The following is a 27222-nucleotide window of genomic DNA, read 5'->3' on the forward strand; positions in this document are numbered from 1 at the left end:
GAATCAGAGGCCGTTACGCATGTAACAGGCAGATGATACCCTAATACACCCGAATCTGTATGGCAGAGACGCGTGGCCCAATCCTGGAGAGACCTTTACACGTCACCAGCAAGCAAGACAATGTATAAAAGAGGAGTCCCCTCCTCAGAAAGTTTTAAGCCTTATTCTGTAACACAAAACTCTTGAAAAACCCTATTCTATTGGATCTCAGATCATCACAAATTATCCTTTAAGTGGATATTTATGTAAATTATTGGTTAAAATATATAAAATTGAATGAATTTGAATATTTTAAATAATAATAAAATTTTAGAGAAACAATAAATTACAATGAAAATTTAACCAAATTTAAAATGAATTTAAATATATTTTTTTTGAAATGGTTAAATATTTTAAATATACCAAACAAAATTAAATTTGAATAAAGTGACTTTTATGAATGCCTTACCTGTCATAAACCCCTAATTCCGTTAGATCACAATTCACAAAACCATCCAAATAAAACAAATAACCAAATTATAATAAAATAAATAAATAAATAAATATTTAGTTCACAATTTTTTTGCATTTCTTTTTTTTTAATTATTACAAAATAAATTAATATTTACAGGGTATTGACTGTTTTGCCATTTCAACCATACAGGTACGACTTTTTTGTTTTTCTCCAAAAGACAGGTTAGACTTTTAGACTCTTAACTCTTAAGTAGTTAACCGCGTCGCAACAACGAGTCACTTCCACTCAACTCGTCAACAGACTCCTCTTTCGCGACTATAACGGCATCAGCATCCCACCATGTATCCACGTGGGATTCCATGGCATTTGCTAACGGTGAGCTGACCTTTCTCATGTCACCCACCGTTAACCTCCCACTGATATCATCTCTGACGTAAATTTTCTTCCCTCCGTCGGCACTTATTCCGACAAATTTTCCCAACCTTGGTCTCCACTCTGCGAGTATTTCCGGTATCCAACCACCGACCCGTGTATCCCACACCCTCAACAAGTTCCCGGTCACGTTTGTCTCGGCGGATACGATCACCGCCGGCGATGAGGACGACGTGGTAACGGTAGGAATCTCGCTTTTCTTACCGACAACGGAAAATACATTGAGCTCTGTATTCATATCGTAAGCAGAAATGCAATTTCTTAGCTGTTTATCAACGTTCAATCCTAATCCGAACCCTAAGTTATCCCAGAGATTCACTACGCTCTTCCCATTTGTGAAGTCAGATAACGATGAAAAGAGGTCTTCAAGGCTGCTGTTTCTACGTCTCCTCAAATTATGATTGTGCAACTGGTTGTCGGCGTAATGACCGGAGCCTTTCACACTAAAATCCTCATCAATGGACCTCCAGCTCTGTGAAGAAGATGATGCAGGTTCGTATTCTTCTTCTTGGTCTTCGTCTTCTGACAAAGACGAACAAGACGTGTCTGTTTCGCTGCTGTAGAAAAAATCATCATCGGTGATAAGAGGAGGCTGGGAAATGATTAAATAATGGTTTCGAATTCGAAGGATAAGAATCTTAATTCTATAGATTATGGGGGAAAAAGAAGCGAGGAGGGCAAGAATCAAAGCTCCCCATTTACAAAAACTGTATGCGTGGTGAATCTTTTCGACCCCAGATAAAGCAAAAATCTGGGAGAGAAAAGATGGGTTTTGCAGAGAGGTTATGCGGGCATCGAAATCGCCTATTCTGTTGATCACTGGGATCTCCATAAACAGAACGTACAATAAGTCTGCAAAGAATCGGCAAAGATAAGGATCTGAAATGCAATTGAAATTGAAAATTTAAAGTGAACGAAACGAATGAGGAAAAGAGAGGTTTTGCAAAGGGCAGCGGATAGGGTTTTTAAAGGCCAAAAGCAGCGAATTATTTGATTTTTTTAAAAGAAAAAGAGAGATTGGCAACTGATGTGGCAAGTAAAATATTGGGTATATTTCATGGATTATAGAGCCACGTCAGAGAAAAGCAGCTAGATTATTGGAAAGAAAAAAAAAAAGATCAAGACTTTAACCAATAGAATTAAAGATAAAGACAGGTGAGTCAGCAAGCATTGAATGAATGCTAAAATTATTTGAGTTGTTTAAAACAAGATTCCTGGAAATGGTAGTAGTTGCTATGTCATTGATGAGTCATTAGCCAAAAACTGGAAAGAAGAGGCTGTGCCATGACAGCTAATGCAGTTGTTGTTTTGTTTAGATACCAAGACAAGCCACCGCCTCCCTTGGCCAGGCTGAGGCTCCATTATTATTTTTACTATTATTACGATGTTTTTATGTGAGAGATTCAACATTGGCCACCATCGCCACCAGCACGGCAATCTCATTCTCATTGGTCACAGTATGTTACTAGTTCAAAATACTCGTGGTCCAAAACCAAACCAATAACAACAAATATTTTCTTCAATTTTGCTAACTAAAATTATATTGTTAGAGGAAAAAAAAAAAAAAGCAAGCGAAACAATGGAATGAGTTGTTAAACATTTCTTAACTGATAACTGATGATTCATGGTCTCTCATGTTTTTTAAAACAGCTATTGAGAGGATAAGCCACGTGATTCTTGACAAAAATTCTGCACATTTTTTTTTAATACAATGTTCATAAATAAAAAGAAATGTACTAATCATAATTGTACCCATCAAATCGCCACCTCTGAATATGAAATTTAGCACGCAACTTGGAATACAAAAGCGATGCATATGTACCAATCCAATGATCCTTATCCTCCCAGATCACACTATCCACTTTTACGATAAAGAAAATTGACATTCAGTATCTATGATGAATTTGAATTTAAAATATGTTAATAATCATAAATTAAAAAAATATGTACATTCATTGTATTCCAAATATTATCCCAGCTTCTTGTATTATGAAAAACAATGTAACATGAGCATAAAAAAAATTTCAACAACGGGAGACTTTTTTATGTTTCTGTATAAATCAATTCAATTTTATCTATTTTTATAAAAACAAAAATCATATAATTTTCACTCAATTATCTCTTAGTATATGTAAGGAGAAGAAGAGCCCAACTTTTTGGTTTGAGCCCAAAATAAACCTAATTCATATTTTTCACTCAATTATCTCATACTAATAATTCTTGCAATGTATTTACTGATGCATGTACATGTAATTCCAACCACTGTTAGAAGCAATAGAAGGAGACAAAAATAATAGTGGTTCATATTTTCCATGGAAACATAACGTTTTATCAACATAATTATCACATCACCCAAACAGACAGCCAGAGAGGGGAGGGGGTTCTAAGCTTAAATACAATCTTTTTGTGACACCATAAATTCTTCATAATTAGCACAGCCTATTAATATACATCAGAATAATATCTAAAAACATTTGAAGCAGCTATGGTTTCTTCACAACAAGAACAGGGCACTTAGCATATCGAACGCAATAACTGCTCACGCTTCCCAGTAAAGCCCTGAATAAAAATATCGGTATCATCCAATACTATAACAGTAAAGGTAAGTAATGAACTCTAGAAAAATGTAAGGAAAGCTAACCTTTTGATTTTTCCAAGGCCATGATCTCCTAAAATAAGCATGCCGATATTTAGCTTCTCAACTACATTGCATATGGCTGTTTTAGCATCCCCTTCCTCTGTGAGTATCTCTGCATTCACCTGTAAAAAAACAACCACCACTCAGTAACAGTTGATATTTAGTTCCATCGGTTGGCATGCCTTAGAGAATCATAGATCAAAGGTGTATTAGGATAAAAGAACTTGATAAAAATGTATCAGCAAATAGTAAAAGAAATCTGAGCATACCCCTCGACTGGCACAAATTTCCTTAGCTTTCTCCAGGAAAGCTAATGCAAGCTTCTTATTATTCTCTTTGACAGAGTTGAGAAAATCCGGAGCTGACACTGGTTTATGTATATCAGATATTTGTTAACTAAAAGTTAAATGGGCAAAGAAATTAAAATATGTAAGCAAGCATCAAATAAATATCACTTACCGGCAGAAACAGAGCAGTACATTCGAGCAGAGCCGAGGGAAGCAGCGAAAGGGTAGTTTCTGGGAGGGGGCTGGGCCATGAAGATAAAAAGGGGTGATCTTGGGAGAGATTCTTTAAGATTGTCAAGTACCCAGATGAGAGCATAGTGACTATACTCGCTTTCATCAATGGCCACCATCACTTTTCTCTCATCTTCTCCTTTTGCCATCACTTCCTCTGCCATTTTCAGCTTTTAGAATGAAAACTCAGATTGAAGATGCCTCAGTTTACCTGAGAACAAGAGTCGAGGACACAGCTTTATGAAATGGTAGTTGGGAAAACAGAGGGCGGAAGTTCGGGTCATAACCGCTAGTCAATTTTATAATTTAGCTCCATGCCATCTGAAAAGTGGGTACAGGGAATCATACGTTTTGCGCTTTTATAAAAAAGCCAAACAGAAATTTAGTTAAATTTTCCTGAAAAAACGAAAAAAACATCAAAGAAAATTAGTCATGGAAGTTTTGATTATTGCTTTTACTTAAAAAATTTTTGGCGAGTTAAATTAAATAGAATGGATATAGAAATATATATATATTTTTAAAGTAAAACTAGGTATCAAACAATGAAGATATCATCATAAACAGAAATAATTATGTCTAATAGATTCTCTGGACAAAATATGAATAGTTAGAGTAGTATTATGACAAAACCATCTAACAGAAATAATTCGATAAAGATACTCCTCTTTTTTTCTCATCTTTCGAGTATAAATCATTAAAATCTCTTGAACAAAAAACCACAGATGAGAGCTTCTACGAAATAAAACTCGAATAAAGTTTCAAAACTAACGTTATCGTTGCGATTCCGGAAACCATTAATAACTAATAAACCTCCATTGAACATTACCTTCTGAAATAATTGAATCTATAAAATTTGAAGAAAAGCCAACCAAAGAAACAGATACATAACTCTTCTATATTAACAAAACGTCTTCTTTCAATCCTTGTCTATTGATTAAGAAGCAACCATCAAAATGTAAAAAATTATGAAAAAATTCCATACGAGAACTAAGAGATTTTGTTTCCATAAAAAACAAAATGTCTGACTTGTAACTAATAACCAAATCTTTCAATGCATTAATTGTCCGAGGATTGCCAAGTCCTCGGCAGTTCCAATACAGGACGATCATTGCTTTCGTTTATCCCGACTTTTGACGGGATGAGTCGTTTCACTGTTGCCTGTCAAATTAACATTCGCAGGAGTGTTGTTAGAGACATCCTGTTGAGAGGAAGGAAAACTTGTAACAACATTATGTTTAATGTTCCTTGGCCTTTTTTTAGCATCATCATTTATGCGGGCTGCAATCTACTCGTCAAGTTTCTCAGAACTGCCTTGACCCACAGAATTTTTATCCATGTCCATAATATAGTCCTCAGTCTCCTTATTTACAATGGGTTGACTTTTGCCAAATAAGTAGAATTGCCTATTATGTGTTACTAAATTAGTGTTTTCAAAATTGCTAGTTGATGCCAATCCTGCTACAAATCCCGGCAAAGCAGAATTGCAGGAATCATGCAGCCACAGACTTGTCGGTCTCTGGTTCCGACGAATAGGTACTCTGAGGAAATCACCCCAACTAAACTTGATATCTTCTTTCTTCAACTTCAGCCGCAAGTCACAGAAAACTTCTACATGACCCAGTTTTCTACATAGATAGCAAAAAATAGTCAATTTTTCGTATTGAAACTTCACATAAACACAGTACCATCATTTCCAACAAACTTCTTTCGGCGTTTCAAAGGTTGCCGAATGTCCAAACAAATTTTAATTCTCATAGGACCTGGCGACATAATTGAAGCATTCTTCATATCATACTCTTTATAGTGGCCAACAAAATCCCCAACCAATTTAGCCAACATCTTGTTATAATAACCAGAAGGGATATCTTTAATCAGAATCCAAATATCAGAATGAGTTAGAGGGATTTGGTGAGGATTTTTATTACCTTGTATCTCCTTCCAAACAAGCAGGAATCTATTGTACAACCAAGAGCCCCCATTTCCTATATTTTCAAAATCGACATTATTAAAAAATCGAAACATATATCTTTTTGCCTCTAATTCCATAATAGATACCCCTCTAAATAATGCCATAAATATGTCAAAGAGGTCTGCATATTCTGAAAATTGATTGAATTGTATATGAGAAATATCACCACTATACAGAAATCATAAGTGACGATTGGAATATTTTTGGAGCTCTTAATATGGACAACCACATCTTCTTCTTTATCGATAGTCAATTGATGCAGATCGTCTTCCATGGGAAAGGGGAAAGAAGAAGTGAGATTTAAGAAAGAAGAAGTGAGATTTAAGAAAGAAGAAAAGGCGAGAGCATCGAGCTACAAAGAAAGTACAGAGAGAAATTTGCGTCGAAAATAATTATAGAAATATATTTTTAACCGATTAAATATAAAGTTTCTTATATATTTATTTATTTACTATATATTTTTTTGATAATTTCTTCTTACCTCTTCATTATTTTTTAGGTAAAACTATATTACTTATACCACTTAATTTCATATTTCTATAGACAGATCATTTAATTTTGAAAAACTTTATAATAAATTATTATATGTACAATAATTAATTAATTATTAATGATGATGGATCTACTTGAAATATGAGATTTAATTTTGCTAATTGTTTTATCTTTCTATCTATCCTTATTAATTGAAACATTAATTAAGGGATTAAAAGATAATCCATATTAATAATATTAAGAGTTTATAAAGAATTATTTATTATTGTAAAAATCAATGATAAAAAGTTTAAAATTAAATCTAAAAATTAAAAAATGGATAGAAAAAATAAATTGTATAATAAAGTTAAAATTCAAAACAGATTATGGTTTTCTAGAATGCACAGAGTACTTTTTGGTTTCGATATATTTCAAAAAGAAAAAAAAAAAATCCCCGGTAATAACTTGCCTTGTTTGGTTTTTTGGATAACGTCCGATATTTTTCAAAATTTTCTTAAGGACAATCACGGAAAAAGAGGGACGCCCGATATTTTTCAAAATTACAATCATGGAAAAAGAGGATCGCTGGTTTAATCTGAATTTATAATTTAATTTTTGAATATTATTATTATTAATAAATTAATTTTTATATTTTTAAAAATTTATTAAAATATTTTTTTATTAGTAAAATAATTTTTTCGTAAATAGATAAAAAATAAAAGAGAAAAATTTTAAAATTCAATTTTGCATTCAAATGAAATTTTTTATTTAATAATTGAATATTATTATTATTATTATCAAGTCAATCCCTATATTTTTAAAAGTTTATTAAAATATTTTTTTTATATCTATTAAAATATTTTTATTATTTATTTCTGTCAATAAAATAGTTCCTATATTTTCTTATATGTATTAAAACATTCTTATTGTTTCTTTCCATTAACGAAATTGTCCTTTCCTATATTTTTAGAAATTTATTAAAACAGCATGATTTTTTCTCATATCTATTAAAACGTTCTTATTATTTTTTTTCATCAATGAAATAACCCCTATCTTTTTTCATATATATTAAAACGTCCTTATCGTTTTTTTTTGTTAACGAAATAGTCCCCATCCTCTTTCTCCTCCTACAAAAAGAAGAAGAAAAATCGAGAAAGAAGGAGAAGGATGAGGAGGAGGAAAAAAAGGAGATAATTTAGTCTTTTATTATACTTTTAATGGCAAAAATAAATGGAATGACTATTTTATTGACAAAGAGAAAATATAAAAATATTTTAATAGGTTTCTGAAAATGCTGACTTGTTAATAATAAATTATAAAATTTTCATCTTTAAAATATTAGTGATGCCTGAACCATTTAAATGTACGAGCTTATTCATGCGTGAAGAGGTCTACTCTAGCAAAACTCATAGTAATTTTTTTAAAATAAAATAGTTTTATAAAGTAAAATATTAAATAGATCATAAATTCGTTAAAAATTGTGATCTAATTTAAAAGAAAATTAGTTATTTTTCTAATATGTTATATATATTTAGCCTAAATATTTCCAGAGGCTATCGTTGCTCACTTTTGCCCTACGTGCTTGAAGTCTTTAATAATCTTTGGATTATCAAATATAATTAGTGGGCAATCGAGAGATTTAAATTCAAAATTTTATTCATTCTCTATGCATTAAAAATTAAAAAAAACAATTAAATTATTTTTGATTGACATCTATGTTAAATAATTGTTAGACTTAAATATAAAATATTTGATAAAATTAAAGAAAAATATGAGTCGAATTTAAATTTAATCCACTTTTTAAAAACTAATAAATTAGATAACAATAAAATTATTTTAAGATCAAATGATAAGGCTCAGCAGTAAGCACCTATAACAAATCCCATGATGGAATATCAACAAGGAAAGATCTAACTTGAAGAAACAAAAGAATGAAATTGAAGTTTATTCTCATTTCAGAAAGAAAAACTTTTCTTGCAATATTTTCATTTTGTGTATGGTTAGCCGGCTTTCTTTTTTAGAAAGTAAGTTACTTTCTAAATTTTAAAAATCTTAGCAAATAGTTAAAATTTTATATATTATCAATTTATTAACATTCTTTATTTTCTAATATCTAACCAAATGATAAAAATATATAATTCCTAGAAATACTTTTCATAAAAACATTTTTTACAGTGAAAAAAAAAATTCTTTTATATGTAAGTTTTCTGTCATAAATAAAAGAAACTTTGAATAGAAAATATCTTAATAGGACTGAATAAAATATATGAATCTAACTTAGATCCAGTCAACTTTTCCAAAACTAATTTAGTGAGCTAATTATAAAAATCAGTTTAAAGTCAAATTATGACAAGACTCAACACCTAACAATAACAAATCCCACGATAGAACCTCTACGGGTAGAGATCAAACTTGAAGAAAGAAAGGAATGAAATTGATGTTCCTTCTCATTCCCCCCCACAAAAAAAAAAAAAAAAAAAATCTTAATCATCATGCAATATTTCCTCAACCACAGGTAATTCAGATTGATACCATGTCTCATAGTAATTCACAAGAAGTAGTACTACTGCAAAATATTGATTCATCAGCACAAAAGTTTCTTGCTTTTTATGGGTTTAATCCTCTCTTTCATTCTGGTTTCTTCACAACGAGAACAGGGCACTTTGCATTATTCAGGCAATAATTGCTTACACTTCCCACAAAAGCCCTGTGTCAATAGCTGTTACTTTGCTAGAAAAAGATCAATCAAGCAGCAAAACTTATACATTTGAATATGCAGATTATCTAGTAAATTTTCTTGAAATATGGGTGATTAAGAAGAAAACTTGCCAGATACTGACCTTTTTAAAGCTCCACTTTCATCGTTACCCAGAACAAGTAGATCAATTCCGTAGTTTTTAACAGCATTGCATATCAGCTCTCCGGGTTCCCCAGCTTCTGTAATTGTCTCCACTTTTACCTTAAGAGTTTGGACACAAAATTCTCTCATTTTTTTTTTAATGCAGATTCTTAAAATAACTGTCGAGATTGAAAAGTGAAAAATCCCTCATTGCATACCCCTCGACTGGCACAGATGTTCTTAGCTTTCTCCATGAGACCCAGAGAGACCTTCTTATTTCGTTCTTGAACGGTTCTAATCATATCGCCGGCTGCCAATGAAAAGCTAATGACAGTTAAAACTGAAAAATCCTTAATTCTGAAACTCAGATGGCAACTTTTGATACTGTCAGAAAAGCACTATATAGATAAAATGACCAAACAAAGCTTGAAGAGGAAAGAAGAGCAGGAAAACTCAACTGGGTGAGAATGGAAAGTAAATGCGAGAGAAGCCAAGTTGTGCAGCATATGCACTGTGATTCATAGGAGTAGGCTGTGCACAAAAGATCACAAGCAGCGAGTTGGCAATCGAGCTTTTGAGATTGTCAAGAACCCACATGAGTGCATGGTAACTGGAATCTTTTTCGTCTATGACCACCATTACCTTCCTGTCACCCCTCTCTTTTTCTTTCTCCATTTCGACAAAGTTGAAGCAAGCCAGCCCAGCCTTGAGTTTATAAGCAAAATAGAACTAGTTGTTGGAGAAAGGAACCTCAACCTGAAGTTGACATGTTAACTTTTTTTTGAAGAACTCTTTAAAAGTCTTCACAATTGGAAGTGGAAGCTATGCCAAGAACGGGGAAAAAAACAAAGTATAATGTAGAATGTAACGGACAAACTTATCACAATTAATTTAGAGTCCATCCGCTCTCGGAAAACCCCCAGCCAATACACCAATTAACGCCATTCAATTTCAGAATCGGTTATGTGCAATTTCCAGAAAAATACCAATTAAAAAATATTTCCTTTTCACTTAAATTACTTCTCTTTTTCTTCTTCTTTCTCTCTCTCTCTCTTTTTTTCACATTTTTTCTGCCACTAAAACGACAGAAAATAAAGAAAGCTGATACAATATTGAAGGAGACATCTATAGTGAACATAAAACATGAAACCTTTTATTATGTTTTCTTGTCATAGGCACAAGATGGATCTGCTACAGTTGCACTTTACAAAATTAAAGATCATTCATCAAATCAAATTACAACTGATATACTAATTTTGGTAAACTAGAATTTGAACCCTCACAACTCGTTATTGTATACTTTCTTTTTTAGGGCACAGAAAATGTAAACGAACCTATTTCATAAAGTGAATATTGCACTCGTCTTACAAGAAATTATAGGATACAAACTTGTATGTAGAGTGGTTCCACATAGTTTTCCATCGTAATCAATAATCAAGCACATCTATTTTATATAGAATAATTGCACCGAATAAATTCTGTCATCTTCATCCGCAAAATCTGCCTGATCTGTGTGTTTTGCTTCTGTGTTGTCCTCTCCCAGGCTTGGTGGGAGATGGGGCTTTGGCAGCGATAGAGTCTGTTGTTCCTCATTAGCCAGCCCTCACCTTAGATGGGCCATTGAGCCGTTGGTTGTAATTGGTCTTGGGTTAGCATTTTTTTATCCCCTCTAACTTGGGCTTTGTGGGCTAGAAGCTAAACCCACTTGGCAGCTAAATATTAACACAATTACCTTATCTCTAGCCCCCTGAAAAAAGGAAGTAAATCTAGGCCGATAAATAAAAGAACATTGAGCCAAGCATTAGTGCATATGTAATAGCCTAGCCAGGGCTTGTATCTGGCTGATTAAGGAAGCAACTGCACAAAACTGCATTTGTTGACATGAACAGTCTGATGTATCATTACGCAAACCCCAGAAAAATGGTCGCTTACTGAATTTGGTCTAAATATTTTTTTGGTATTTTAAGAAAAGTTTAACAATGTCACTCTACTGTTAAAGAAACAAAAATTCAAGGATCCCCATGAAAAGACTAGGCTGTATGTAGAATTACACCAGCCGCCGCCGGCTGCCTAATGAACTTGCAGAACTCGATATATAGTTCAGGTATATACAAAAATCAAATCACAAAAGGATTAATAAAGCCTCAAAAATATTAAATGAGAATAAAGCCCAGGCTTCATGATTAACAAATTGGATAAAGAAATAGCACGAAAGAAATTTTAACTATTACCTATCTAATACTCAGGGAAAAAAAAAAACAAAATAAAGGCAAATTACATAATATTGTTTCTAAAGAAGAGAACTAATGATCTAGCTCTATCAGACGCACTGGATATTAGAAAGAATGCTGCTAATGAGAAACTCTGACATGTGGTGATAGGCCTCCTGTGTCAAATGCACACCGTCCCAGCTAATGTGTTGATGCGGATTAGGGCAAGCAAACACACCAGGCGACCCACACATCCTACTTCCATCGTAGTTATATAACCCTCCAGTGCCACAGCAAGCTCTCAAAAGGGCTGTTTGATCAAATCTCAGATATGGGTTACGGAGAACTGATTGGAAGGCAGTATAATAGTCACCATAGAGGATCACTGCATGAGGAAATTCCTGTCTGAGCAAGGCCAGAGACTGTTGAAGATAACTGTTATGATACGACGCGAATTCATTTAGTCCACTCAGGCAACCCTTATCATCATAAGCTAAAGGATTTGTTGAAGGAAATGAGGAGAGATATATAGGAAAACATCCGACAGGGAAGTTTCCAGGAACAACAATCCTTACAGAACCAAGGCGAATCACTTCTCTTACAGCATTAACTATTGCTCCGACCACATAGGGCACATATGTCCGAATTTCTTCGATAGGTTTCCCTTGGAAGAATGCATAGTTGTAGTCATTGCCTCCTATTTCACCCACCAGGAAAAGAGCCCTCCTAAGAATTCTTGCACAGTCTCCTGATGTATGGCAAACAGAGCTTAGATGTGTTCTGAACCAATAAAGCTGACGACTTAGAGGACTATCAGAAGACGGAGCTCGAATTCCCCTTGCTGTAAAGAATGAACTGTTGAGTGCTGTACTTCCCGCTACTGCAAAGTTGACACCATGATCAAACGAAACACCTCTTTTCAGGTAAGGGTTGAGAAGAGAAAGCTGAAGAGCCGTAGAAAGGTAATCGATCATGAGAAGTCCATTGGAGCAGCGGCCTGTAGGCCTGTGAAAGGTTGTTTCACCATAAGGAAGACGAGCAGCATAAGATGCTGCTCCCACAGGACCTTCGAGAATAAGGTTGCCTGTATCAGAGATTGAATCTCCAAACTGGTATATGGCCTGAAAGGGACATATCGGCCCTTGCCCTTGTTGGGCAGCACTCACATGGAGCAGGAGGAATATGCACAAAATTGCAGAGGCTTTGGTGCGAAGCATGTTGGGATTTGTGTGAAAAAACTATATGAACGAGGATGAAAAGATCGAGAATGCGGGGGCAGAGTACAGGAGTTGGCTTATATAGGAGCTCGTAAACTTTGCCTTTAATCAAGTCCCAGTAGAATCAGGAGAGTTGAGAAAATCTGATCTGTCCAAGTAATTCTATTCCAATTAGGAGAAAGAAGGGGCCAAATTGTAATTTACTAATAATAACGTATAAATATCAATAAATTTTAATTTAATAATACCACATTCATCTTAATTAAATTGATCCATTTCTTCTTTGTTGGTATCATATGCCAATTTCGTTGAACAATGAAAGCAATTTTTTTTTTCTTTTAATCTCATCTTGAAGGTAATATGCAATAATTTAGAAAACCAGAAATTTTGAGTCCTAATTAAAATTATATTTATATGTATATACAAATTAGTTAAATGTATACCATCCAAGTTTAGCACATCGATATAACCAGCAAATCGAAATCACATCTGGTTGGATAAGAATAAAGATGGTCCCCTGCCTTCACAATTCTGGAAGATCCATGAATAAACTTGATGGTCTTGATACCGACAACTAAATTTACTTTTACAATAAAAAAAGTTAGTATCTAATTGCACCCTAGCATAAATATAAAATCAGTTGCAAAATATTAATTTTGGAATTCAAGATTAACGTTGATGCCAAATTCAAATGTCCAAGAATGTAAGATTTTTAAAGTTTATAAGCAACAAAACAATGATTTTATAAAACAAGGAAAATGAAATGAACTGCATTTATTTCATATTTGATAAAGTACAGAGATTGATAAAACCTGAATCTCAAACATATCGCCAACATATCTTCAGCTATTCTCTCTTAATCAACACACAACACAATTTGGTAATACACAACATAACATAAAATTTGATCTTACTGCTCTTCTGGGGACCAGAATTTAGCAAAGCTCTTAAGCTGGTTTCTTCACAACTAGAACAGGGCACTTTGCATTGTGAACACAGTAGTTGCTGACACTTCCAAGGAAAGCCCTGTTCAACAAAGACTTGGCTTAGTGTACCAGAAAACAGAACTATACCAAATGATCTTGCAGTAGACACCAGAATTTACAGGCAGATTAGAAAACTAGATTCAAGAATCGAAAGAGATCTTTGCTAACAAACCTCTGTATAGCACCCCGGCTGTGACTGCCTAATACAAGAAGTTGGATATTGTGCTTTTCTACTGCCGCACATATTGCCTCTTTAGGATCTCCAGTCTCTTTCAATGTCCCTGCAACAATCTATGGCAACACAGAGTTGAAGCATAATACACATCATCCAGCAGAAATCATAAAGAGTAATACCATACCCCATGTTTGGCACAGATGCTTTTAGCTTTCTCCAGCAGAGCTATTGCAATCTTCTCTTGATTATCTTGCATAGATGCAATCAATTCCGGAGCTGCAAATCCCAGCAAAAACAAGGATATTTAGAAGTAAAGAAGAATCAATAAGAATAAAAACCCACGTTGATACTGAGATTTTGAAATAGAGAGAGAAAATACTGACGAGCAGAACCAAAAGAGGAAGCATAGACATAGCCGAAGTTAGTATTGGGCACAACAGTGAAGATGACAAGATCAGAGTTGACTAAGGTGTCTTTCAAATGATCAAGGGCCCATTCGAGTGCGTAGTGGCTAAACTCGCTCTCATCTACTGCCACCATCACCTTCTTCTTCTCCATATTTCCTTCTGCCATTTTCTTTCTTTGCGATTGCGTCAAATTCCAGCTTCACCTCTTTTTATATAAGCATCCTACTGTAAAACGTTATGTAAATCTGATGGGGCCTATGATGATCACTGATCAGGTGGATCCATGGACCGCAGGATCACAGGTAGGGCCTTGGTGATAGAGAATATCACAAGGAAAAATGTGGAACAAAATGTACATGATCGGGCCCGTTGGTCATAACTTACAATCAAAACCATCACGTGCCATGGAGGAAGTGAATATGTATAGATATATACATATTATATTGGAAGTTGGTTGCGATGTAAAATAATTGAAATCTCTGGCGAAAATCTCGAGGTCAAATGTATGAAATTGGATCTCGTGCACGACTGTGCTACGTGTGGGCACCTTCCAGTCATGCACTTTCTTTGTATTCTATTATCTAGCAGACCATGCCGTTCAAATTCAACTCTATGATGATGTTTCCAAGATATATATATATATATATATATATATATTAACTGCAAGTGAAAAGTCTTCAAAGGTCTGATCCGATGTTTCCATTAAGGCTTTCTCCCCAGGACATGGGTTGAAACAGAGAATCTGAACAGATATACAACAGTTCAGAAGAGCAAGAATGCTCACATTTTCTTCAGTATGCACATACGAGAGGCTTTTTGTATTGGGTACAAAAATAAAGGACTCAACAATTGTGATGAATTATATATTTCCATTTCAAGTCAGGAGACATCCTGCTTCTAAAGGTAACTATGGATAATCTTTCTAACATCCAGCCTATTTTCCACCCTTTTTTGCAAGTAAAAAAGGTTCATACGAGTGAGAAGCATGGAAAATTTTGTAGCTGCATGTCATGATAAAGCTAGCCAGATTCGCGTCTGAGAAATTGAACTAATTTTGATCTCAATTCGGATGGAATACGAACAGGACGATAATTTTTGTCTAGCCAAACTGCTGTGCCTTTTGCTTCCAAAATAGGCTGCATAAAAAATAATCGGAGTCACTCAGCAAGTTAAAGAAAACCCAGATCAGTGCAATTATAATAATAACGAACCTCTTCATTTGGCAGTTTGAAGATGAAGTGCTCAAAGTATAAGCGAGCAGCAGAGGAGCCACAGATCCTCACCTTTACAACAAACCTGTCTCCACTCTAGTGGCTCCAAATACAGCAATGAGTCGATGACAAAAAATATGATCAAAGTCTACTAGAAACGTCGTAGCTTTTGAATAACAAACAATTTCCTTGTTTTCACCGTTGAAGAAGATTGCATAAGCATAAGCATTGTGCACCGACTTTCCTTCTTAATCAAACAAAAGAATTTTTTTTTTTTTTTCAAGTACAATGTTTTGTTCATAATTGTAAGCAAAGGGCGTGAAATTTATACCCTAGGCAGAAATAAAATTGGAAACCCCCTGCAAAAACAGGCTATTGTACAACTTTGATAGTTTTAATGGGAAAATGTACAGTTAGGTGCTTTGCAAACCATAGGAATTTCAAGCTTTAAAGTTTAAACCCTATCACTATGCAAATTCTTCCTTTTAACAACACCCTCATCAAATTAAAGTCAGTAGTATTCTATTCTCTAGAAGATTCTAACAAGGCTAACATAGTAAATATTGATGGGTGCTCAGAGCCAACTATTTTGTTCAGTATTGAAGAAAACAGAAAAGCAACAAAGAATTGCAACATACAACTCAATTTAGTAGTTCAAAAACATGAAGACCAAAAACATACTCTTAGAGGAGCAAGGAATTTGAGTGACAACTCTGACAGTGCCAATGCATCACCAGTGCGAGCAACAGTATCAGCACTGACACCTACCCTTTCCAAAAGCTCATGACGACCTGATTCAGATATTGAAGAATAAGTACTCAATATATGTCAGCTGACCATATAAATGAACCAAGAAGGTCCTTTGCAAGAACGGAATAAGTACTCAATATATATTAGCTGACCATGTAATGAACCAAGAAGGTCCTTTTTCGGGCAGTGAAAAGTATAAAACCTATTTCCAAGGGACAGGAAAAAGCCAATTTAATATCTCCAATCCAGAACCATCAATAATGATATTATGGAGATTTATATTGCTTCATATTGTATAATACTATACAACACATAAGAATGGCAAAAAGGGAAGTCATCATTTTCCTCAAATCATCTTGGGGCAACAATATGCTCAGCCCACATAATCAAGTTGATTTTATTTGGCCATAATACATTAGAAATAAAGACAGACTCACTTACAATGCGCATATAAACCTATGACAAGAAAGTGGAAGCTACAGAACACTCCATCCCTTCAGGGTAGTATCCATGAACATGAAACCCCCTGATTTACCAATATGGATGACCGATTAGCAACTTCCTACAGTGGTTTGATCTCATCCCTTAATTTGAATTCCAATTTTACACAGACTCAAAACTAGCTTAGCTGTTCTCTATCGTCTGTATTGAGAAATAGAAAACAATTATCGAGATCCTTGGAGAGATAAAAATGACTGATAACCAAAACATCAAACAGAATACACCAGAAGGTTAAAAGTTGAACTTGTCGATTTAAAAGTTAAAAATCAATAGAATTAAGAAATCTGTTTTGGAAGATTTTGCTTAACAAAAGTTACTAGAACAGCAAAAAGTTTGATCCATGAAGCATTGCAGCCAAATCATAGAATCAGTGGCCGCAAGAAGTTAGCAAAATAGATAAACAGAAGGAAGAAGAAGAAGATAGCAGAAGTAAGGAAGAAGAAATTAAAACTACATTGCGTTTATTGTGTGCATTTTCAAGTTCATTTCAAATATTCATGCAGTCTAATATCATGAATGAAGATTAGCAAAAAAGAGTTGGGGATCCAACTCAGGAAGGGTAGACAAAAAGGGCAAGAAGGAATGTACATGGCTGGTTGGTTTATTTTAGAAGGCCAAAGAAAGTTAAAGAAGATGAACAAGCAGCCAGCAAAGCAGCATTCAGTTAGCTGAGATCCTGATGGAGGAAGAAGCCATGAGTCAGAAGGCAGAGCAAAAGCTATAAAAGGCAAGTCACATTAGAGGGAAGGACATGGGAAGAATTTGTATGGAAATCCCAGCTGGTTGCAGCTTGGGCAGTAGCAGATACTTTTCTGTTTGAGATTTTTGAATTGTTCTCTTCTTCTGCCAAATTAATTCATAATAACTCTACTCTTCCACTGGTTTCCTCCAGTTTATTACTGGAAGTCACTTTGAATTGATCATCCAAACTCTTTCTTTCATTTCTGCGATTGAATTTAAATCAATACAAATTTCCTTACTCAATAAAAGCCACAAGTTCTGTTAAGCAGTGGCTTCCAATGAATCCAACCCGGAGTTGATATGTCATAGATTCAAAGAGTCGCAGGCCTTTCTGGGTTCAGAGAAAAAAAAAAGGCTCTGATTAATTATGACATCGATATGTGATCAATGATCCAACATTTTTTAGCACCTCCAACATGGATCAACAACCAATGTGATGCGACAGAGTATGTCATAAAAACAAAATGCAGATAAAAGGAGCAATTCTTCATCTAACTAGTTCTACATCAGAAAACTCAAAGAAGCAGTCAAATGAACAGTTAATAAGTTGATCATCTACAATGCAAAGCCAGTGGCAGAGGCGCAGAACCTTGTAAAGCATAAAGAAGGAGGAAAAATAAAACAATCCCATGTCGCCTAAAACTGTAAGGAATGATCTTAAAACGAAACAGTGGAAGCAACAGATTACTCAAATATGCAGGTAAATAAAAAGAATTACCATGTTGACAGTAATTAGCATAAACGGCATTGTTAACAACTCCATACTGATCCAGCTCGTAATCACGCACCTTCAGCTCAACTTCAACGAACCCACTCATTCTACAAGTCGAATTTCGATATGCATAGTACGGTTGATTTTAAGAGCTAACGTTATAAACAAAGAAAAGGAACAAATTTTACCCTTTGCCGCCTTTGACATCAAGAAATGGCAGTCCAGTGCAGCTCCTTACGGTGGGAAGTGTGCGAACAAGCGGCGGCAAAGGCGGACGGATAATGAGAAGAGATGCGGGTGATGATGCACGGTGGAGATGGGTCCAAGTTATCTTGGCACGTGAGACGGGGAGCGTCACCGGGGACACCAATGCGTGCAGCGACATAGCTTGTGCTATGAGTGGGTGATAGATGTGAGCAATTGGTGAATTGTGCGGGTGGAAACGGGGAAATTGGAGGTTTTCTTCTTTCCGGCGTTATAATCCATGGGAGCTGGCTGCTAACCGTACCTGCAGCCAGCCAGCCTTACATTGGGCATTTTCTCTTGTTGCAGGGTTAAGTTTAATTTGGATTTAACGTAATTAGGTGAATTACTGTTCAGTCTTATATTTATCAAAATTAATTATTTAATTCATATTATTAAATCACTTATTAAAATATTCTTATATTTATAAAAAATCTTATTAATTAAAATATTAATTAACTTAATTTAAATTTAATTAAATAGATTAAACAATATAAATATTTAAAATCATCAAAACTAAATGATATATAATTAAATTTGTAAATATTTAAGATTAAAATACTTATTTTGAAATTATTCAATTAAAAAGCTCTTAAATTTAGTGAAATCGAAAACACTAATTGATTTTTATAAAATGGAAATGATGGCCCAAGAACCCCAACAACTATGGCCATCTTGGTAGTGCTATCATACGAAGAAATCATGAAAACATATCTCTCCTACTGCCTTGCCTTTCATTTATAGTTAGCTGTGCATTTGCAAAGGTATTGGACCTCAAAATTGGGGGCTGAATCTGCCCACATTAGCCAAAATAAAATGCCAGCCCCACTCTTTTATTTACAACCTCATCATGCACACCAACCCAAACTCTAATAAAACTCCAACAACAAAAATACCCCATTCTTTTATTTTATTTTTATATATCATCGGACCCATTTAGATCTCTCTCCTCCTCCGTGGTTGGGTGCATGAATTCTCAATCACAAACACTATCAACTGAAATCTCTCTCTCTCTCTCTCTCTCTATATATATATATATATATATGCCCTAATATTTAAAATAAAACTTTAATATTCTGCAAATTAAAGTAGATTTTAGTTTTACAATAACAATCATATTTTATGGGTTGTTAAATTTTAATTCAATTTAAAAATATAGAATATTAGTTAAGAAAAGATAGAGAATGTCATTTTCTTTGGTCATCCCATCATGATCAGATAGATGCAATTTACATCAAAAAGATGTAGGATTCTTGATGAAGAGATAGGATTCTTGATGAAGAGATAATCTACCTAGCAATAATTTTCAATCACATGAAGTGGCTAAGACAATCCTAATCACCAAACAGAAAAAAATATGTTATCTTTCTCCTGTCCTTGCCCAATAATTATATTAATTAATGCTGCCTCTAACATGTAAAAGATAAAAGGTACAATAAATTATTATAGACAAAGTACAAGATTTTACATTAATAATAACTTTATGGTTTATATATATATTTTTTATGTTTTTTCTTTGCATGTATAGAAAAAAAAAATTATGTAGAACTAATTATGATTTTAAAGTCAAAGAGGCCTTGCTGATTGAAAATAATTAGAAGGTAGCCCATACCCTTCTCTTCCCATCTCTTGTACTTCATATGCATTTGTCCCCTGAAGCATAATATATGCCAGAATTAATTAATCTCAATCAAGATAAACCTATATATGCAGAAGATATTATTAAGAAAGGATGCCACATTTTCAAAGACTAATAATATTATCTTGACGTTCATGTATTTGTACTTAATAACTGGATTTTTAAGATATGCTCAAATTAAATCCTTTATCCACAAAGAAAACATTAAATTAATTACCTGCATCGTTTCTATATCGTCTCTATCCAAGTTGAAATCATAGTACATACTAGCTGCTGAAAGCTTCATGGAGAGAAACTATGAACAAGAATATGAAATGGAAATTAATTACTGAGTTGTATAGTAAATGAACAATATGCAATAAGATTTTAATTATGATTCATGACTTACTTCAATTTGATTCTGGAGTGATTGAACATAGTGAATAATGACATCTAACATTACTGCCATTCCCATTGTCTGTAATCGTATAGTTATACCATTAACACAAAGGAGAATAAGTGTACAAATCGACTTCTAGTTTTCAATTAGTTTACCTTGTAACATCCAGGAACCAAGTCCTGTAAGTGTCTGAGCTTCTCGTTGATTTTCTCTCTTCTTACCTGCATCACAACACCAAAATATGTTTACATATAATTTTTACTTAATGTTTCTTTCCCTTCTAAGTTCTGAGAAAATAACTATCGGCTCATTTTCATAAATGATATTGCATTTCTCATTAAATCATGGATGAATTTGAGAAAAAATTTAACTCAATAATGAAAAAATTTATATAAAAATTAATACCCTTTCTGCCAAACTGTGACTATCAGTAGCTTGGCCTCTTTTTGCTCTCACATGAACAACATCTGTTGGTTTCTGCAATTCTTTCTCGTCCTTTCTCTTTCTTTTTCTTCCTCCAAAGCTCTACAAAGTATCACATTAATTGTTAGACACCCTAAAACTTATTAAGACACAGATTAAGAGCAGAACTGCAGAAACACCATATCGATTTCTGACCTTGATGTTTTCACTCAACCCAGTTCCAGGAACTGCAGGAGTAGTAGGAGATACGGGCACCAAGCCTTGAATATTACTAGCGAAGTTCATAGGGAGATAGGGTTGCTGTTGATCATTGGAGTAGCTGTTGCCATTTGAGAAAGCTATAAAGTCTCGATCATCGGTTGAGTTAAAATTCTCTAATGCTCTCAGCTGATCGTTCCCTGTCAACAGAAAATTTGCATAGTTGATTCCTGAGAAAAGGGGCTTTAGGTTTTGTAGGTCCTCAGTAAACTCATGAGCCATCTGATTCTGAATAAATCTTGTGCAAAATATGGGAGCACTTGAATAAGGGTGCAACATATAAATGAGCTCCTTTGGACCTACACTTTTTTTTTTTAAAGAAAATTATTATTATTTTTTAAGAAAGTTATCAAAATTGCATAATATGCTTTTGAAAAAAAATCTTGGTTCCACGTGATGTATTATACACTCAGAAACTTTAATCTCTCTTGAGAAAATTAAAAACATAAAATGAGTATTTCTTCGAATTTTTCACTTTATTTATAAATTAAGGGAATCTTTCTTGAGAAAATTAATTTTTAAAAAATAATTTAGTCATAAAAACATAAAATGATAAAATAGTTATTTCTGAAACAATCTCAATGTCAAGTAAATTCTCAAATATAAAAAATTCTAGTTCTTTAATTCAAAATCTAATAAATAAAGAAAATCCAAAAATTCCCAAAATGAGTATAGTATTATCCTTGTGATTCCATGATATGTTAATGTTGATTAATACATCAATTGGAAAATAAAGATACTCAAAGATCTATAATTATTACATTAAAATTGAATCAAAATCATCATAAATTTGGAATTATATTAATTTCAGCAATACATATTCTTATATATATATATATAATTTAAAAAAAAACCCAATATAGGTTTGTTGAAAAATTGATCACCTATACAAAATTCCAAAAATAGTGGAAATATATAAATGTGTTGCATGGGGGAAGAGAATCTTCAGTATAATATGGGAGGGGGGTATGATTTTCATGCTCTTAGAATTTGACATGTTTTGTAACAGTTGGAAGTACTTAGTCTTTCAAAACTCAGTTTCATCAAATATGTCAAAATTTCCATTATTGTATCCAACCAAAAGGCTGTTAAGCTTTACCACACTGCTTATAATTTGCCCTACCTAGTGTTTTTGGTGGTGGTGTGAAATCAGACTCTCACCTTCTTTCATTAAAGCCATTTAATGATTTTTTTTGTTAGGCTTGGACTTCTGTTCATCTAATTTATCTTAAAAAAATTGCAAATATTAAAATTATGTTCATTTTCATGATGAACTTTGAAGACTAATAATTAAAAACTACCATGTTTGATTCCATGGAGTTTCAGGCCTAAGGGATACGAAGCCCTTATTGTGCATTTGGGTACGGTTTATTAAAGCCCAATATATGTATCCTTAACGCTTTCATTTGATTATCAACCTCTCAAGCAAGCAAACATTTACCAACACTGGAAAAGGGCAAAAAAGTTATGCCCTCACGCAGGATCGAACTACGGACCTTCAGTTTACAAGACTGACGCTCTACCACTGAGCTATAAGGGCAATTGTTTAGTTTTGGATGGTTCTCTAATTTGGAAGAGAGCTCAAAGCGCCAGAGGCCCTAGAGAACAGGAATATTCCATGGAAAGTCCCACGTATTACTATGCATTTATCACCGAAAAGCTTGTGGAAATAACAAATGCTGAAGATAGCCTTTTAGACCCAACTCAGAAAATGAGTGGCTATACATGCATTCCAATTTCTCTGACATTAATTAAGTTTTGAACAAGAAACAAAACTTTCATTAATTACAAGTTGTTACAATTTTCACCATTCTGAAAATATCACCAAGCTAATTTTGTAAAAAAAAAAAAAAGCTTAATAATAACTAATTCTATGAGGAATTAATTTAGATGAATAATTATATATACTTAAGGTAATTTTAAAAACAGAGGTTCAATTAATTATTACATCTTCCAATGCATGCAGTGCATCATCACCAACATTTCTCAACGCATGCACAAGAAAATATCCTTCCGAAAACTGTGACAATAAAAAATAATGTCAATTTAATGGAATTTTATTCAAAATCAATTATGCTTAAAGCCCCAAAAGCCCATTTAAGATCTTAAATATTTTTGACGTAATGGATATTATATGTTTTAATCACTGTTCTTGTAGTGATGCATCACATGAAAAATAATAATATAAAAAAGCAATTATTAATTATAATTCAAATGGATTTTATAAAATAGGTGGGTGACTCACATGATAAGATTTTAGCATTTTATATTCAAAAATGGAAAGTTACAGATGCATCTCCTTCCACTACTACTGGTAGCAATAGGCTCAATATGGAAACCTCTATCCTCTGAACATGAGTTTCCGGCTTCAATTATTTTTTTTTAGTGGAGAAGGGGACTGAGGACTTGAAACTGGATCTCTAGGCTATTTCGACTTCAATTATTAACTCTTTGTATTCTCGTCTTTTTCCCGATCTTTTCGCAGCTTTAAACTCATAACTTAGGGCCCCCCACTAGCTTACAACACATTTAAATTCCCCACTGCTTCCTAGTACCATTTTGTCCTAACGTATCTTGCTTTATATGTATGCATCTGTATCATCTCATTTGTCAGATTTGCCAAGGGAGAAGCCCTGGAGGGAGGAGATAAGTGTGGATCCTTAGCAAATAGCTGAACTCAAGACGTAGACACCAACTGCACCCTGAGGGTTAAGTGTCATTAAATCATTGGTTCGTATCTTATCATTTTGACAATCGTGTATATGACGTTGGAAATGAACTACTTTATTAAACATAGTCAAATTTAACTTGCATTATGAACAGTGAACATTTTTTTTTTGGGTATAATAACACGATATAAAATAATTATTATTATTTTACTTTTTATGAAAAATGTTTTTTTTTTTTTTCAAACTATATGATCCGACATAGGGTTTTGTATTTAACCTATAATATATTTTATCCAGTCAATCACGTTTCTTGCGAAATGAGTTTAGGACAAAAATGGGGGAAATGGACTGAATCATTGCCCTTAAGAAATACGCAAAATTCATTTTCTTTAAATCATGAAATATGTCAAAGAATTGGTTTTGAGATATATAAATGAACAGGAAGCACTTTGTACTTGCATGATAATTAATGGTATGTGATTTGCTTCTTTCTTGATTGATAATTAAAAATAAAATAAAAATATGAATATTCCAACTTTAAGTCTGATTATTGATATATGCTATTGCGATGTGTAGGACCCATAAAGTGGACCATAGCTAATGCTATATTTTCTTTGCCACTTATGCAGGCTAGCTAATCACACATCGGAGATGACCAATGCCACACGCCCAGAAAATTCCATTCATTTGTGTATATAAAGGGAAGAGCTTGTGGAGACTCTATAGTCTCCAAGTTTACCAATTTTCTCTCTGAGATGCACAGTATTAGACCACCTGTGCGTGCTGCTGCTAGTGTTACAAAGAGGATGTGCAATTCTACTGAAGAGGACAGCCAGCTGAGGAGAGGTCCTTGGACTCTTGAAGAAGACACTTTGATCACTCATTACATTGCTTGTCATGGCGAAGGTCGTTGGAATATGTTAGCAAAACATGCAGGTAATTAATTAATTAAACTGCTAATTACAAAATTAATCATTATGATGAGTGTCATGTTTTGATTAATTAATGAATTTTCAGGACTGAAGAGAACAGGAAAGAGTTGCAGATTGAGATGGTTGAATTACTTAAAACCTGACATTAAGCGTGGCAATCTTACTCCACAAGAACAACTCTTGATCCTCGAACTTCACTCCAAGTGGGGTAACAGGTACACTCAATTAATTGATTTATTACCTTGATGTTTTCTTACAGTAATCTCACGAGGTCAAATCTTAAATAGCTAAGTTTTCTTTTTTTTGTTCTATCTCTATGTTTAGGTGGTCAAAAATTGCACAGCAGCTGCCTGGAAGGACTGACAATGAAATCAAGAACTACTGGAGAACAAGGGTTCAAAGGCAGGCACGTCAGCTCAATATTGAGTCTAATAGTAAGAGGTTCCTTGATGCTGTTAGGTGTTTTTGGATGCCAAGATTGCTTCAAAAAGTGGAGCAAAATTGCTATTCTTATTCTACTTTATCAACCATGGATTCACAAACTGACGCAGCTGCTTCTGCATCATCAACAAATTTTACTGTTGATAATTCTCTGTCGTCAGAATCATTTCCTATACAAACCAAATGGGCAAATTACTCAAATCTTCCAAGCGAACATTCAAATTCAGTCACTAGTCCTAGTGTTCTCTCTACAGATTCCAAGCCAATCTCACCCCAAACTCAAACTCTTGAAAACCCAGCAAGTATTAGTCCACCAGTGCTTGATAACACAGTCTACGACAATCTAATTGTGGGTGACTGTTACTATGTGGAGAACAGTGGCTATGACATGGATGGACTCAATACTGCTTCTGTGCCTGAAATTGTCGCTTTTGGTGATTCAACATCAGAATGCCAAATGGCAGAAAGCAACTGGGTATTTGATAATGACATGGCAGATACTCTTTGGAACATGGATGACACATGGCAGTTTAGACTTTAGAGAAAGTGAAAGAGGAGGCCATATCTATATAACATCTACGGCTTACATGTTGGCTCTGTGATTATGGTTAGGGTCTTGACTCAGACAATTATACAGATCTATATTGGGTTTGCAAGGATGCGTAATGAAAGTATGAAATGCAACCCATCATCTATAGAAACTTACAATTTGTAGTTCATCAAAAAAACTTTCATATATATGATTATAAATTATTTATGCAGTACTTTCTTTGTGTTGCCTATGACCTTATTTTCATTTCTTAAATTTGATAACCCATAGAAATTTAAGAATAGAATTTACTGTTGAAAAGAAAATGATAAAGACGAATTTAAGGATATATCCACATTCCAGTTAGTATCCCTTTAACCTTACTCAATTGGCTGTTTTCGTTGCATTTTCTACAAAAAATACAAAATTCGCAGGCCTCCAAATGGTAACTGAAAGAAAAAGAAAAAAGAGAACACTAAGAAAGGTGGCAGTCAATTCAAGAAAAGTGACTACTTATAGGATCAGAGGTGGAGTCATGTCTGAAGAGTACATTAAACACTAACATGTTAAGAGAAGGATGTGGGGGTTGTTATTATTTCAACTAGCTAGAAAGAGTTGCCTTAGAGAAAGCAACTCAAATGGGAGGAGGGAAACACTTGCACATCATTTCAAATAAAGTTATTGATAATGTATCTAAGATGTGTAAGTGCCAAAGCAGCAGAGATAAACAAAAAAAAAAAATTATTATTTAATTTTTAAAACGTTCTCAATATAAAAAAATTAATTATATAATTTTTATAAAATTAAATTTTTTTTATATTATATATAATGATTAAATAATCAAATATTATAATTAAATAATAATATTTTAATATATTTTTTAAAATCGTTAAAGCCTCCGTATATAACACAGATATTAAATTATCCGAGATTTTTCTTGAAAGAAGATAACGATAACTTAATTTCAAACCTTGTCCTCCTCTCCACCATGGGATCGGGTGAGTCTTCACATGTGGCCAATCCCATTGTTAACTCATTTACAACTTGTCCTATATTCCTCAGTTATTCTCACACGTGGAATATATGTTTCAACAACAATTTCATCAATGTTAAATAATTTAATTATGTTGAGAATATATTTTTTTCTAAACTTATATATAATTATAAATATAGATATTAAATAATATAGCTTTTGAGGAGAATTCCTTGATGTCAACAGTACCAAGCTATAAAGTTCAACTAAGATAGAGACATTAGTAATTGAAGCCTGGGTCATCCAAACACACACAGAGAGATGAACAAAATTGAAGATTCAACATATACAGCTACCAACTACACCTTGATTTACAAAGTTATATATAAATATAATGATTAGATTTGACAAGGATAAGAAGTTGCAAGGCTAATGAGGTAGGGGAATAGCATCTTCCAGGCTTGATTAACGGAGAATATCTGTAGAGAGAACAGATTGATTGCTG

General features: G+C 33.7%; 7 protein-coding genes and 1 non-coding gene across 10 annotated transcripts; 1 reads left to right on the top strand and 7 right to left on the bottom strand.

The window, feature by feature from the left end:
* Window positions 1-531: 531 nt before the first annotated feature.
* LOC110631026 lies at window positions 532-2272 on the bottom strand. The gene has a single exon (XM_021778724.2). The coding sequence runs from the start codon at window positions 1716-1718 to the stop codon at window positions 708-710; it is 1011 nt and encodes a 336-aa protein (XP_021634416.1). The 5' UTR covers window positions 1719-2272; the 3' UTR covers window positions 532-707.
* Window positions 2273-3167: 895 nt separating this feature from the next.
* LOC110631182 (universal stress protein YxiE) lies at window positions 3168-4358 on the bottom strand. The gene is made up of 4 exons (XM_021778918.2): window positions 3984-4358; window positions 3794-3891; window positions 3528-3646; window positions 3168-3445 (listed from the first exon to the last, which is right to left on the bottom strand). Exons 1-4 carry the CDS (start codon window positions 4204-4206, stop codon window positions 3370-3372), a joined length of 516 nt encoding a protein of 171 aa, XP_021634610.1. The 5' UTR covers window positions 4207-4358; the 3' UTR covers window positions 3168-3369.
* Window positions 4359-9095: 4737 nt separating this feature from the next.
* Window positions 9096-14836, bottom strand: LOC110600474. The gene is made up of 10 exons (XM_021737342.2): window positions 14293-14836; window positions 14094-14185; window positions 13907-14025; window positions 13702-13774; window positions 11648-12652; window positions 11054-11068; window positions 9780-10050; window positions 9540-9631; window positions 9323-9441; window positions 9096-9189 (listed from the first exon to the last, which is right to left on the bottom strand). Exons 1-10 carry the CDS (start codon window positions 14480-14482, stop codon window positions 9111-9113), a joined length of 2055 nt encoding a protein of 684 aa, XP_021593034.1. The 5' UTR covers window positions 14483-14836; the 3' UTR covers window positions 9096-9110.
* LOC110600066 (GDSL esterase/lipase At5g03980-like) lies at window positions 10022-13676 on the bottom strand. Its single transcript, XM_021736773.2, has 2 exons — window positions 13192-13676; window positions 10022-12896 (listed from the first exon to the last, which is right to left on the bottom strand). Exon 2 carries the CDS (start codon window positions 12746-12748, stop codon window positions 11642-11644), a length of 1107 nt encoding a protein of 368 aa, XP_021592465.1. The 5' UTR covers window positions 12749-12896; window positions 13192-13676; the 3' UTR covers window positions 10022-11641.
* Window positions 14837-14990: 154 nt separating the features above from the next.
* LOC110600067 (acyl-acyl carrier protein thioesterase TE3, chloroplastic) lies at window positions 14991-18798 on the bottom strand. 3 transcript variants are annotated; one of them, XM_043950292.1, is made up of 7 exons: window positions 18420-18798; window positions 18238-18338; window positions 17759-17846; window positions 16430-16479; window positions 16209-16318; window positions 15528-15623; window positions 14991-15452 (listed from the first exon to the last, which is right to left on the bottom strand). In XM_043950292.1, the coding sequence occupies exons 1-7, from the start codon at window positions 18614-18616 to the stop codon at window positions 15336-15338; spliced, it is 759 nt and encodes a 252-aa protein (XP_043806227.1). In that variant the 5' UTR covers window positions 18617-18798; the 3' UTR covers window positions 14991-15335. The 3 variants fall into 3 exon arrangements, with proteins under 3 accessions (XP_043806227.1, XP_021592468.1, XP_021592467.1); XM_021736776.2 differs by having other exon boundaries at window positions 17759-17850; window positions 18420-18460; XM_021736775.2 differs by lacking the exons at window positions 16430-16479; window positions 17759-17846 and having other exon boundaries at window positions 18420-18794.
* Window positions 18799-19962: 1164 nt separating this feature from the next.
* Window positions 19963-21406, bottom strand: LOC110630635 (transcription factor bHLH75). Its single transcript, XM_021778147.2, has 6 exons — window positions 21111-21406; window positions 20898-21017; window positions 20648-20713; window positions 20502-20570; window positions 20331-20408; window positions 19963-20127 (listed from the first exon to the last, which is right to left on the bottom strand). The coding sequence occupies exons 1-6, from the start codon at window positions 21393-21395 to the stop codon at window positions 20041-20043; spliced, it is 705 nt and encodes a 234-aa protein (XP_021633839.1). The 5' UTR covers window positions 21396-21406; the 3' UTR covers window positions 19963-20040.
* A 1235-nt stretch (window positions 21407-22641) lies between these two features.
* Window positions 22642-22713, bottom strand: TRNAT-UGU. Its single transcript has one exon. It is a non-coding gene; the product is annotated as a tRNA-Thr (tRNA).
* A 1734-nt stretch (window positions 22714-24447) lies between these two features.
* On the top strand, window positions 24448-25979 carry LOC110600317 (transcription factor MYB62). The gene is made up of 3 exons (XM_021737143.2): window positions 24448-24778; window positions 24860-24989; window positions 25099-25979. The coding sequence occupies exons 1-3, from the start codon at window positions 24598-24600 to the stop codon at window positions 25754-25756; spliced, it is 969 nt and encodes a 322-aa protein (XP_021592835.1). The 5' UTR covers window positions 24448-24597; the 3' UTR covers window positions 25757-25979.
* The last annotated feature ends 1243 nt before the right edge of the window (window positions 25980-27222 follow it).

Source organism: Manihot esculenta, chromosome 14 (assembly GCF_001659605.2).
Source record: "Manihot esculenta cultivar AM560-2 chromosome 14, M.esculenta_v8, whole genome shotgun sequence".
Taxonomy (NCBI): Eukaryota; Viridiplantae; Streptophyta; class Magnoliopsida; order Malpighiales; family Euphorbiaceae; genus Manihot; species Manihot esculenta.

Bases quoted from the DNA above. Each gene is read 5' to 3' on its own strand.
- LOC110631182 (XM_021778918.2), bottom strand. From the start codon at position 4,206: ATGGCAGAGGAAGTGATGGCAAAAGGAGAAGATGAGAGAAAAGTGATG. The intron at 3,647-3,793 runs GTATGCTCAGAT...GTTTTTTTACAG, and splicing joins AAATTTGTGCCAGTCGAGGG to GTGAATGCAGAGATACTCAC. The intron at 3,446-3,527 runs GTTAGCTTTCCT...ATTTTTATTCAG, and splicing joins GGCCTTGGAAAAATCAAAAG to GGCTTTACTGGGAAGCGTGA.
- LOC110630635 (XM_021778147.2), bottom strand. From the start codon at position 21,395: ATGGCTCATGAGTTTACTGAGGACCTACAAAACCTAAAGCCCCTTTTC. The intron at 21,018-21,110 runs GTCAGAAATCGA...GATACTTTGTAG, and splicing joins GGTTGAGTGAAAACATCAAG to AGCTTTGGAGGAAGAAAAAG. The intron at 20,714-20,897 runs GTATTAATTTTT...GTTGTGATGCAG, and splicing joins GTCACAGTTTGGCAGAAAGG to GTAAGAAGAGAGAAAATCAA.
- LOC110600317 (XM_021737143.2), top strand. From the start codon at position 24,598: ATGCACAGTATTAGACCACCTGTGCGTGCTGCTGCTAGTGTTACAAAG. The intron at 24,779-24,859 runs GTAATTAATTAA...ATGAATTTTCAG, and splicing joins TATGTTAGCAAAACATGCAG to GACTGAAGAGAACAGGAAAG. The intron at 24,990-25,098 runs GTACACTCAATT...CTCTATGTTTAG, and splicing joins CACTCCAAGTGGGGTAACAG to GTGGTCAAAAATTGCACAGC.
- LOC110600067 (XM_043950292.1), bottom strand. From the start codon at position 18,616: ATGTCGCTGCACGCATTGGTGTCCCCGGTGACGCTCCCCGTCTCACGT. The intron at 16,480-17,758 runs GTAAGGAAATTT...CCTTGGAAATAG, and splicing joins GAACTTGTGGCTTTTATTGA to GTTTTATACTTTTCACTGCC. The intron at 16,319-16,429 runs GTCAGCTAATAT...TATCTGAATCAG, and splicing joins CCTTCTTGGTTCATTACATG to GTCGTCATGAGCTTTTGGAA.
- LOC110631026 (XM_021778724.2), bottom strand. From the start codon at position 1,718: ATGGAGATCCCAGTGATCAACAGAATAGGCGATTTCGATGCCCGCATA.
- LOC110600474 (XM_021737342.2), bottom strand. From the start codon at position 14,482: ATGGCAGAAGGAAATATGGAGAAGAAGAAGGTGATGGTGGCAGTAGAT. The intron at 14,026-14,093 runs GTATGGTATTAC...GTGTTGCCATAG, and splicing joins GCATCTGTGCCAAACATGGG to ATTGTTGCAGGGACATTGAA. The intron at 12,653-13,701 runs GCTTAAGAGCTT...TGTCCCTTTCAG, and splicing joins TTCTAGTTGTGAAGAAACCA to GCCATATACCAGTTTGGAGA.
- LOC110600066 (XM_021736773.2), bottom strand. From the start codon at position 12,748: ATGCTTCGCACCAAAGCCTCTGCAATTTTGTGCATATTCCTCCTGCTC.